Below are 12,272 nucleotides of genomic sequence, written 5' to 3'. Positions count from 1 at the left end.
TGAGTGATAATGGATGAAGGGATCTGGTATGGCGTTTTCCTTCTCCGGCCAATGAAGGAAGTGTTGGAATAACCCATTGGCTTCGGTGGCAGAAGGTGGCGTCAGCAGCCAACAGGCTATCTTTCAAAAGCAGACACCGGGAGGGAGGAGGCCTTGGTGGGCATAAGGAGAAATGGGGCAGCTTCCGTGTGGGCTCGTAAAGAAAAACACACACGGTGCTGCCTGGGACTGGCTCCTGCTGTCAGGCGTGCCTAGGTAGCTCCATTGACTTGAGTGGAATTATTACTGATTTGGCCCCAATCCTACAAGTTACAATGCTTGGACAAGCCCCTTTGTGCTTCCTCCCATGGTACCCGAGGCCTCACAGGCCCTTTGGTTTCCTCAGGGCTTAGCATAGAGGCCCACCCATTGCCGAATCAGGGCCTTATGCCAGTCTGTCAGGCAGATTCGATCCCTTTCAGCCTGAGAACATGAGGCCTCTTTCTCAGAAGGCACTGGGTGTTATGCTGTTTGGTCCCCACGGGGGCAGGGTTCCATCAACCGCTAGAAGAAGCGCTGGTCTCAGTTTTCCTGATTTTTGTTTTTTGATTCCTACTTTGATCAAAAGGCCTATTTTGACCAAAAAGAAAAGGGAGAGAATTTTCCCACTTACCTCTTTTTTCCAAGCAGCTCAAGGGCTATTAGAAGTTTTTCCTACGTCAAAAGTTCAACAGAAAAGGTTGGTGAAATGTGCAATTTTTTGCCACGGGAGAACCCAAGAAACTATTTCAACAAAATGTTCTTCATGATTTTTCTTTTCATATTTCCACTCTGCAGTTAGATCTCATTGGAGCCAGAGGGTAAGATCCTTGTCCTAAGGAAATCTATGGGGTTTGTCCAACTAAATCAAATGGGACTAGAATTTGGCCCTGAGGACTTTATTTTAACATCCCTGTTCCTTTCCTTCGGCAGCTGCTTCTCTTCCCCTGCTGCTTTTCTTCCATGTACAGTGAATTTTTCAGTGGGCTTTGGAATCACTGGGACTTATCTCCCTTTGGTTTCCTGCTGTCGGCCTCTTATTTTCCCCAATTAATTTGCTGCCCATCAGGGGACCCAGACAGCTTAACCCAGAGGGCAGAAAGAATTTGCAGGCTGGCAGATGGAGTCTAGACTGGATGCCTGGGGAGAGAAGGGATCTTAGCTTTCAGTTCTTCCAGTCTGGAAGGAACAACCTGCTTTTGTTAATAAGTTTATAACCAGTGAAATCCTGCAGCTGAGGGGATTCGGAAACCTAGGGGACTTAGTAATCCTGTTAACCCTTAATACATCTGATTTGCTGACTGAGTAAGAGCTGATTGATTTTAGCTGGAGTATTTTATTTTTCTTAATATTGTTTGTTTGTGTGCGTGCGTATCAACTTGTTTACTTGAATGAATACAATATTTTTTAGATACAGCTGAGTTTCTACTGCATTTAAAATAGGTTTCCTTATAATTCAGGGCAAGAAAGAATGTGTGTGTGTGTTTGTGTATGTAAATCTCTGTGTTTGTGTACACACACACACACACACACACACGTCAACTGGATTGGAGTCAAAATTAGATCTATAGTTCTTGATTCTCTACTCTCTCACTTCAGTGGGGTTACACTAGTGTAACTCCAGAGTTGTAACAATGAATTGGGCACCTTGTGTTTATTTCACTCTTTGCACAATATGTGTTCTAGGGAACTCAGTGCGACAAGACTGAGGCAAATGGCTTAATAACAGTAAAAGAAAAGATTTATGAAGAGTAATAATAGAAGAAACCTTGCAAAGGCTATTAGTCCTCACACTTCAATGTATAAACTAATCATGAACTAGTGTCATGAAAATTTCCCAACCTACTGGTATGTTATTGCGTTGTTAGATGCGCTATATGGATTTTACTGTCCTCTGATGCATTTGGCTTTGGCCTTTGTCAGACAGGACAGTAGGCTAGATGGACCCTTGGTGTGATTTAGATTGGCAGTTTGTACCCCTCTGTGCAATCCTAGCAAAAATGCTACATTAATGTCTTGGCAGAACTGTGGTGCAGGAGATCCAAGTGGAGCTGTCTGCACACTGAAGGTCAGATAAATAGTAGCATGAATTCTGAGGTCCACCCGTACTCCATTGTACAACCCTTACTCCCCGAGTAGTCTCACTGGGGGCCGTGGGAGCATTTGTGGATGTGTTACTATGCAGCCATGACTGGGTGTATGAGACTCTTGCCCAATGGCAGTGATGGGTTTTAGAGGAAGGTGAGAGAAGAAGAGAAAATGCTAAATGTGGGGGACGCTCTGCATCATGTCTGCAGTGACTTCTGATCGTGGCTGGGATGTGGTATGGGTGAAACCTTGGAAGGGGGACTTCAAAGGGCAGCAGTGCATGTTTCACTCTTTGGAAAAGCATGAGATAAACTGACGTTACTGTCCCCCAGACCTTGAAGGGCAATAGGGGTGCTGGGAAGGGCAAGCTGTAAGGAGCTCTCGAGAGCTGAGGGCAGATTTGGGCCAGTAGGATGGAGGAAGCATGGCTGTAAAATTAAACCATCAAATCAACCTCAGAAACTGTTCCAGGAAGGAAGCTAGAGCCTTTTGTTTGTCCACAATAGCCACTTAAACTAAGCAGATCTGTTTCTAAACGGCTGAGAGATTAGACTTCAATTGTAGAAAGACAGAGTTTCTGACTCTTCCCCAAATTACAGCAAGCTAGAAAAGCAGATTAACCTTTTGCTTTGTGAGAGAAGGTTGGGAGCAGAAGAGCAAGGATCCCAAATGTGGGGGCAAGTCCAGTCAAACTGAACTTGCGGGGGCGGGGGCGCTATCGAGGAACATGCCGCAATAAATTGAGTGGTTTTGAAAGAAAAAAGAGCTTGTTAAAGCTTCCAAAAACGAGATATTTACATTCCGTTAATCTTGATCTCAAGTCAACACATCTGGCGATTTGGACTGAAACAGATGTTGGTACATACGGGTACTTATAGAATGTTTGTCTCACTTGGATACATAGGTACTACACAAACAACCTCATCACAGAGCCGCGGATAGCTTGTTTACCCTCTCTTCAAACTTTGTAAGAGAAATGCTTGTCCTCCTGAAATTTCTTATTTCACTTTGCCTGTTGCCAAGGGATGTTGTGAAGCGCAAGAGTGTAACTGGGTTCACAAAAGAATTAGATAAGTTGATTGAGGAGAGGTCCATCGATGACTATGAGCCATGATGTCCAGGCTCTGACTACCAGTTGTTGGTACTAGACAACAGAGGATGGATCACTGGATAATTGCTCGGTTCTGTTTATTCCCTCTGGAGTACCTGGCATTGGCCACTGTCGGAGGACAGGATACTGGGCTAGATGAGCCATTGGTCTGACCTGGTATGGCCGTTCCTATATTCTTAGATGATATTTGGGGTGAGGAGAGAGGGAAGGGAAATTAACCAGATGAGGTATTTTTTGTACATGGAAATATTGAACTTTGAAGGGGCATGTGAAGCTGTGTATTTTACTTAAGGGGAAAGTCTAACCATTTTGAAAACCATCTCTCAAATCTGCTTTGGTCTATAAACCCACATTTGTTTGAGGTTCTTCAGTCCCCAAAAAGAAGGATTGCACAGGACTTTCTTTATGAAGTTGGGTTGACTACTTTTGATTTCCTCCTTCTGAAAACTACACATACTATCTTAATAGTCAGTGACATTTGAAAACTGTGTTGGGATAATGGCTGAATGAGAGAGTGTGACTTTTTTTTTTACTTATTCAAATAATCTACACAATCTAAATATAGACAAAAATATTATTGAGGAGCCAGATCCTGAAATTTTTGCTCATTCAATCACTTGTTGGGTTTAGTGGGATGTTGTCTGAGTTGTGACTGAATAAAAACCGAACAAAAACTGAGTTAAGATGGGTAGACCTGGGGGTCAAGGTAGATAATCAGCTGAACATGAGGAGCTCCCAGTGCAGTGATGTGGCCAAATGGGCTAATTGGATCCTTGGATGTATAAAGAGGGAATATCAAGTGGGAACAGAGAGGATATATCGCTTCTGTGTTTGGCTTTGGTGTGACCACTACTGGAACACTGTGAACAGGTTTGACGTCAACAATTCAAGAAGAATGTTGAAAAAATCGGAGAGGGTTCAAAGACGACGCACAAGAATGATTAAAGGGTTGGGAGACCTGTCTGATAGTGGAAGACTCCAGGAGCTCAATCTATTTATCTTTCCAAGAGACAGTTAAGAAGTGACTTGATCACGTTCTATAAGAACCTAAATGGGGAAGAGGAATTTGAAGAGCCCTTTCTTGTCAATCTAGCAGAAAAAGGCTTTAACAAGTTCCAAGGCTGGAAGTTGAAACCGGATCGATTCAGGTTAGAAATAAGGTGCAGACTTTTCACAGGGAAGATAATTAAGTTTACCAAGGGCTGTGGTGGATTCTCCACCACTGGAAACTTTAAAATCAAGACTAGATTTTTCTTTCTAAAAACCATTCTCTAGTTGAAGCAGGAAGTCTTCTGGCCCGTGTCAGGCAGGATGTCAGACTGCAAGACCAGAAGGGACCACGATGATCACTTAATCTCTGAACCTATGAATTTATTTTTAGGATAGTGTCTTGTGTGCACCACAGTGTGTCGTAGTTCTGATTGAGCTGCAGCAGGTACAAGCCTAGTTTTTTCACAAGTTCCCCCCACATCCCTGTAGAGGCAGGGGTGGGAAGCAAGCCTCCTTGGGGCCACTTCCAAGAGATCTACTGTAAATGAGCAACCACACCAGAGGAAATGGTCAGGGGCACAGGCAGCAGCTAGGCTAAAGCTAACGGCACACCTGCTGCAACCATTTGGTGTTCATTGCTCGTTCCCACATCGCTCCTGGCCTGGTGGGACTGCCGTCTCATAGGGGACGGTTGCCATCTTGGCCAGCACAGCGGGGATTGATGTGGGAACCCACAGAGCTAAAAGCACGAACTGCTATAGCCCCTAGAGCACTTAAACTGGAGCTATAACAGACTCCTGTCTTCTGTGAAGCAGGCACAGGGAGACCTAGTTTTAGCAGGCGTTAAGCTGTCTGAGGGGGAACCTAGGATATACGTCAAGCAGCTAACATGCATTAAGACAATGGCCCTGTCTTCTCTAGGATTTGAATGTGTTAATATTCACCCTTTCCCCAAGGTTAGGCATGGCCCTCCTTTCACCAGTATTCACCTTCACCCCTTAAGGAAAAGGGGACAAGTGAAAGGCCCCTTGAGATCAGTGATGAGGGGAGGATGCTTTAGGGTGGGAGGAAAAGAGGCTCCATGGGTGTATGATGCTCATGGGAGAGGGATGCAGAATTCTAAGGCGGGGGATCTCTGTGCATGCCCATTTCCTGAATGCTCACTGTAACAAAATGGTACATTCCCACAAGCAGGAAACCAGCTTCTCCCCAGCAGGAGTCTGCTACTTGCCGCTTTACTACATGCTACTGTGTGCATCTGGGATAGGTTAGGGCTGCTTTGCTGCTGGCTCCTCTGTGTATATTGGGAATGCTGGGGGTCAGCTAACTTCGTGGTCCTACGTGTACCGTCTTGGGCAATGCTGCGGGCTGGTTCACTGTCTGCCCCGAATGGCATGTTCTAAATGCTCCCTCCTCATAGTCCTAAGCAGGGCAAGAGAGAGATCGATTATTTATTTATTTAACTTTGAGTCCCAAGTGACCAGGGGAAATGTGTGAGAAGGCAAAATACTGTATATATCCTAAAGGCTGTGAATCCAGAATTCAAAACCATGCTGGGTTAGTTTTGTCCTTAGAAAGTTTTGCAAGAACCCACCCACAGCCGACTTGCCCTGTCAGTAACTGAAAACCGCACTTCCCATACATTCCTTTCATTGCTGATCTGCAGGGACCCACCTGGGACAGAGAGATGTGTTTCCAGATTGGCTGAGTCTGGCTTCCGTAGAGCCGCTCTCCAAATAGCTGTGAATGTTTCCCCTCTGGGGCTTTATCCTGCAGTCCTGCCTGTCGACAGGAGCTCTGCCTGTGTTAAGGACTGGAGGATCAGGCTCTGAGCTGGCCCTCTGCTGAAGCAGAAGTTGGCTTTGGCAGTCATGTCACTGACAAAGCTGTAATATGACAATACTTCAGCTCTTCTCCGTCTGGCTGTGCTGCTGGCCATCAGGAGAGGGAGGATGCAGGAATGTTGCTAGAGAAATCAGGGCAGGCCAATCAAAGTCATGATTTCTGGTCTCTCTAGAGAACGTAGGGTTATTTATCCTCTGTAGCCTATAAATCCTGGATTTCCCTGCACAGCTTCGCCAGGGAACTGCAATTGCCTGGCTAGCGCCTGGTAAAAAGCCATTGAGAGTGCTGCTACTCCCAACCTGAGTGAGACTGCTAGACTGTTCTCAGTGACACAAACTATTAGTCATAGTACTTGGATTTCTCGTACAGTCACTCCTCACTTAATGTTGTAGTTATGTTCCTGAAAAATGCTACTTTAAGCGAAACAATGTTAAGTGAATCCAATTTCCCGGTAAGAATTAATGTAAATAGGGGGGTTAGGTTCCAGGGAAATTTTTTTTGCCAGACAAAAGACATTATATACATATACAGTATAAGTTTTAAATAATTTTAAACAAACAATTTAATACTGTACTCCCCAATGATGATTGTGAAGCTTGGTTGAGTCGGGGGCATAGCGGGGTTGGGGTGCAGGGGCTTGCCCCACTCTACCCACCCGGCATTCCAGCGGGGGAGTGGGGTCGGGGTGTGGGGGCTTGCCCCATTCCACCCGCCCGGCACTTCAGCTGGGGAGCAGGGTTGGGGCTTGCCCGCTCCCCGGCTGGAGTGCTGGGTGGGTGGAGTGGGGTAAGCCCCTGCGCCCCAACCCCGCTCCGCAGCTGGAATGCTGGGTGAGCCAAACCACCTTATAATGGAACATAGCGTGACTTTAAATGAGTACGTTCTCAAATAGATCAGCAAGCTAATAACAAAACAAAACAACTTTAAGTGAGGAGTTAATGTACATACACATGCCACTTGGTCCTTGGAGTTAATTTGACACTTTGTATATAGGCCTGATTCTTATTTACACTAAGGCCTTTTTACACCACTTGGGCAGTGTAAAGGGGCCTTAAAGATTACATGTACCTTAGGGTAAATGAGAATCAAACCCCTGGGGAACATACTCCTCCTCGCCTTTGTGAGCAGCTTCAGCAGCAAGGTTAAGATGGTGTGAGGGTCTGAGGCATTACTGTTGTCTCTAGCACTCCTGGTGAGCGCTGGAGGGGAGAGCCAAGGCACGGGGGGGAAGGGGAAGTGGGCACTGCTGTGAAGTATTTGTATAAACCCATGTCAGATCCCCAGCCCGTATGGGCGCTTCCTTATGACTGGCAGTTTTAAGCCATGAGTAATCGAATTAACCCCTTCACTACCGCTGCAGGAAATGGCGCGTGCCTTGCAGCAGTTTCCTTGGGAGATGAACCAATGAACCAAATGTTGCCGGTTACAGGTGTGCTGGGCAGCCCAGCGTTTTTCAGACGTATCTGCCTTCTCAGTCCGCACTGGAAGGGTTAACATGTAAATCGCTGGTCAGCACACACATGCGCGCCCCCCCAACCCACTGTCCTGCTGCATTGAAACATGATGTTTCTGAAAGCATCTGAATGCAAGGCTGAGTTCCTCCATGCTGTAACTCCCTTGACTTCAGTGGATTTACACCACAGAGGAATTTGGCCCATGCTAGACACAGCCTTCCCACTAAATAAGCTTGGTCTTTGTCTCTCACGGTTTTGAACAGAGTAGCTGGGACTAACTTCAGTGGCGTCTCTCCTTATTTACACCGCTAAGGAGAATCTGCCCCACAGCCTCTCTCCTGGGTGAGAAGGGGGAGGCAGGAGCCAATCCTAATAGAAGATTAAAGCTGCAAACATGCAAACTGCGGCAGAGAATAGCCGAGATGAATAAAATGCTGCCTCTGCAAAGGTCACGTGAGTTTCCTTCCAGTGGTTAATGTGGGAATGCTGGGGCCCTGACCCGCCATGCCATCCTGTACTGCTGACTGTGCCACCTAATCTGATAACAGATTGGGTGATTAGCGAGCTGGATGATGCAAATAGCCGTAGTTATGGCAACAGGGAGAGAGGCCACAGCCCTTATGGGAGGCATGTTTATGGCAGCAGCCCTGCTGGAGCTTTAGGATTCAGATCTCCGGATTACGGGTGTTCTGTAGATGCATGAAATTAATAACTGGCAATAATAATTAGTCATTATTTTATTCCATTAGAATACGTTGCTGCTCTCCAGCCTGCTGTGTTGCAGTACTCCTAGCACTGCAGCCTCCTGTCACACATGCTGATGCTTTATTGAGAAGTTGCTGTTTTAATTCTGATCAGCTAAATTCTTCAGCTGTTCTTCGTTAATAGCACATTTCCAGGAGGCTTTGCAAGTTAAGAGGACTCTGTTACTTTGTAATGAGTTGATGTTTGTCTGTCTGTCTCTTGGAACTGCTCAGCTGGCTGTCAGAAGCCCTATACTGCTATCAGTTACTGGAGATTCTCCATTGGCTAAAGTCGTAGGGACCTATTCTTTTGGCATTTTAACTCTGCTGTCCCTGTGAAGTTTCTAATGACCCTGCTGTGTCAGTGACACTAGAGAAATCATGGGTAGCCAAAGGTTGTTACCCTGATTAAAATGTGAGTTTCACTTTGAACAATTTAATCAATATATTTAGCTCATTTTTTATTAATTTATCTGAAATTGTTCAATGAATAATATTTATGAAAATATTTCAGCCGATGGATAGCTTGCAATATCTTTTCACCCACTCACCAGTGGAGAGTGTGTGTGGGTGTAATTTGTTACTGAAACTTTGACTGATCACCTGAGTCAGATGGGTTATTTTTTGTTTCTTGGTTGACTGCATAATCTTTGTTCAGACTACTTTTGCTTCAGCCCTAATTTAATTCTGTTTTATCACAAAACAAATTTAGGACCTGCATTAAAAGAAACTTGTGTAAATTCATAAAATCTCTTAACCAATGTTAATGGGACAAAGTAGAAAAGAGAGAAAAAACAAACGAACCTGAATGAGTTCAAACAAGAAGGCCTCCTGATACAACTCAAGGACTGTGTGAAGATCATGCCCGATGAACAAGAACAGTGTGTAACCAAAAATCAGTAAACCAAAACAGGTGTGTCAAAAACTAAGCCTAGTTGGTGGACAAAATCATGAGGGAATGGGCTGTTCTCTCCAATAGGCTGTTCCATCCATTGCTCCCTTTGAGTCCTTAAAGAAACACTTTGGGGAGAAAAATAACTACTGGAGGGAGCTTCTCCATCATGGCTGCCACCCCCACCATCTCCTGCAATTTTTTCATCCTGATCCTGAGAGATGCCCTGACCAGACCAGAGAGGGACTCGGATGATCCCGTGCTCCAGCTGAATCTCCGACACCATCTAGGATGAAATGGGATTGGACTTTACTGACAAGAACAGCTCATCTCATCTCAACTAACTTCTCTTTTCCCCAAAAAGACATTTACCACCATCTAAGGGACTGAGAAACAAAGTAATTTCTTCCCCCCCGCTTCTTAAAAACTCTCTCCAGCTCAAGGGAAAGGGAGCAAGGAACATTTTTAAAATGAAAGCCTTATTAAAACTTTACATTTCAAATGCTTTAACTGTTTCTCCTTTTCTTTATCTTTAATAAAAGGTTAAAGGATTTTTGATAGTGTTTGCCATGGCACTAAGCAAACTGAAGCTTCTGTAGGCCAACCCTGGTTTAACATTAAACAGTGACTGGGTTATGTTAACATCTTTTGGTCCATTTATTCCATCTAGATTAATACAACATTTCTGACACCCAGTGGGGGGCCTGGAGGGTTAATACATACTTAGAAGCTAACACCTTGGCAAACAAACAATTGTTTTCAAAGTTAGTGTTAAACCAAAAAAATTGTTTTTAAACCCTTAAATGTGCTGGGCTTGTTTGAAAAAAGCATGCAAAGCAAACTGTTCTATTGTTTTTGCTTGTTAACCATTGTTTTAAAGCTAACTTTAATGTTTTCAAATGATAAAGTATTTTTAAGAAAAAGCAAAAGAAGTAGAAATTAAGTTGCTAAATCAGACTTTTAAAGTTGGCTTGGCTCTCTTGTTAACAAAATGCTAGCTTATACCAGGGCTGCTGCTGCATTAACTGTAAATTAAACTTCAAACCACCAAAAGGAAGAGTTGTTGCAACACCAAACATTTTGTAATCGTTTTGTTTTTAAAATGTTGCGCAATGTTTTTGTTTGCATTTTTTCGCAATGTTTTTTTTCCTGTTTTGTTGTTTTTGTGCATGTGAGACAGCAGAATGCTAGTGGGGCAGGTTAGCTTTCCTGTAAGGGGCTAAGTTGCCATGATGGCCATTTGTCCTCTCAAATGGTGGTGGTAAAACTGCTGGGCAAGGTCTGTTAGACCAAAAATGCCTGCAAATCTTGACTGCCTTTGCATGTTGCAAATGGCTCATAAATGCAAGTGTAGTTCCAAAAGAACTTTCTTTAAAAAAAACCAAAGCACCACACTTAAAGAAAAATGCCATCCGGGCTAAAGTGTTTCTCTAACAAATTAAGATTGCTTACTTGGTGCATACAATTTTCATGGTTTGTGTAAATTGTACAGCTTTAACTGTGTAAGCAGCAAAAAAGGGGAAAGCTTCTCCCCCACCCCCATCTTGAGTGTACAGCAAAAGACATAAGATCTAGGTTGTACTTAAACATGTTGCAAACATATAACAGCAGCAGGTTTAAGTTTTGTTTTAGCTACAAATATAGTGAAATGTAAGTTTACATTTTTTAGATGTTAATGAAACTTACCTATAAATTTTCTAATACTTAATCAAGTAAAACTTATAAACCCAATTTTAAAATATATGTACAAACCTTAAAATATAACCAAGTACCTTTTACCTTTCCTCTAAAGGACTAATTTTTTTTCCTTTGTAACTGTAATTTTATGAAAAAATGTCCAATCCTAGGTGGAATTGGCTAATGGGAGCGATTATGTTGTAATAATTTGGCCTATAAATTTTCTTTAATTGTAAATGCAACCATAAAAAGTGATTGTAGCTTCATAAAATGTCTCAATAACCCAAAACGACAAATGTTAAAGGTTAAGGATACAAAAGGGAGACCAAAAAACCTCTGAATTCGTTCAAGCAAAAAGGCTTGCTAATGTAACTCAAGGAATGTGTTAAAATCATGTTAAGAAACAAAGAATAAAGTGTAAACAAAATAGTATATCAAAAACTAAGGGACTGCTTAATTAGTAAGCAAAATAGTAAATGAATGGGCTTGTAGCAGATCGCTGCCTCACCAGCGCGGCGCCTCCTGCTGGCTGTTCTGGGAATTAGCTCTCTCAGCCCTGAAATGCCCTCTATAGGCTGGTGTCTCGCTCTCTTACCTACTCCTCTGCAGTCCCTTTATCTCCACCACACATAGGCCCCACGTCCCTCCCAGACCACGGTACCCCTTACCTTGGGGTGCTACCCCTCACCCAGGGAACCCCACTCCCCTGAGCCCACCTCGCCTCAGTGACCCACTGCCAGTCTTCAACTAGCCCCATCCCTCAGGGGCAAACTGCAGTCTGAAGTGGCCACTTGTCATTGGCTAGGGGGTTGGACCTACTGCCTTTCCCTGCAGCCCCAGTACCTCCTTACGCCTTCCTGTCAGGCCTCAGCCTGGGAGGTTGCCAGGCCTGAGCTGCCCAGCTTAGCTTAGCTTAGCCTACGCCTACGCCTACGCCTACGCCTACGCCTACCCCTACCCCTACCCCTACCCCTACCCCTACCCCTACCCCTACCCCTTCCCCTTCCCCTTCCCCAGCCCTGCTCTGTTTAAGGTACCCTGTGCTCCCAGGCAGCCAGATCCTTCCTACCCCAAGGCTGGAGTGAGATTCCCTGCCACCTAGCTCATAGCCCTTTTTATACCAGCCCAGATTGGCTGCTACCTGCCTTCCCCTGATTGGCTCCTCGGGGCAGAGCTGGTTTTAACCCCTTTCTCTCCGGAGCGGGGTGCTCACCCCGCTGCAGGGGTATTCCCCCTCCCTTCTCTTTGTAAGTCATTATTATTATTATTATTTTTTAAGTCTTTAACTACTAAAACAAGCTTCACCCTCATGGCTGCCACCCATACTGTCTGCTAAAACCCCGGGCCTTCATCATCCTGATCATAAAAATGTCCTAACCAAACTGGGCCAAAGAAGAAAGACCCAGATGATATTTCTAGCTCCAGCTACATTCCATACGCCATCTAAAATAAAA

At 44.4% G+C, this 12,272-nt stretch overlaps 1 protein-coding gene across 7 annotated transcripts in view; it reads left to right on the top strand.

Annotated features, from left to right (window-relative positions):
* Positions 1 to 12,272, top strand: part of LOC102948183 (syntaxin-binding protein 4) — a 151,798-nt gene that overhangs the window by 44,958 nt on the left and 94,568 nt on the right. For 2 of the 7 annotated variants that reach the window (XM_043523464.1, XM_043523467.1), the window contains exon 2: positions 3,011 to 3,073. The exons of the other annotated variants lie outside the window; for them this stretch is intronic. In XM_043523464.1, the coding sequence (XP_043379399.1) occupies positions 3,011 to 3,073 (63 nt within the window). The remainder of the gene's footprint in view (positions 1 to 3,010; positions 3,074 to 12,272) is intronic. 7 annotated transcript variants of the gene reach the window in all.

This window comes from Chelonia mydas, chromosome 10 (assembly GCF_015237465.2).
Source record: "Chelonia mydas isolate rCheMyd1 chromosome 10, rCheMyd1.pri.v2, whole genome shotgun sequence".
Classification (NCBI taxonomy): Eukaryota; Metazoa; Chordata; order Testudines; family Cheloniidae; genus Chelonia; species Chelonia mydas.
Note: the sequence above shows the minus strand (reverse complement) of the source record. Positions and strands in the feature narration are given on the sequence as shown.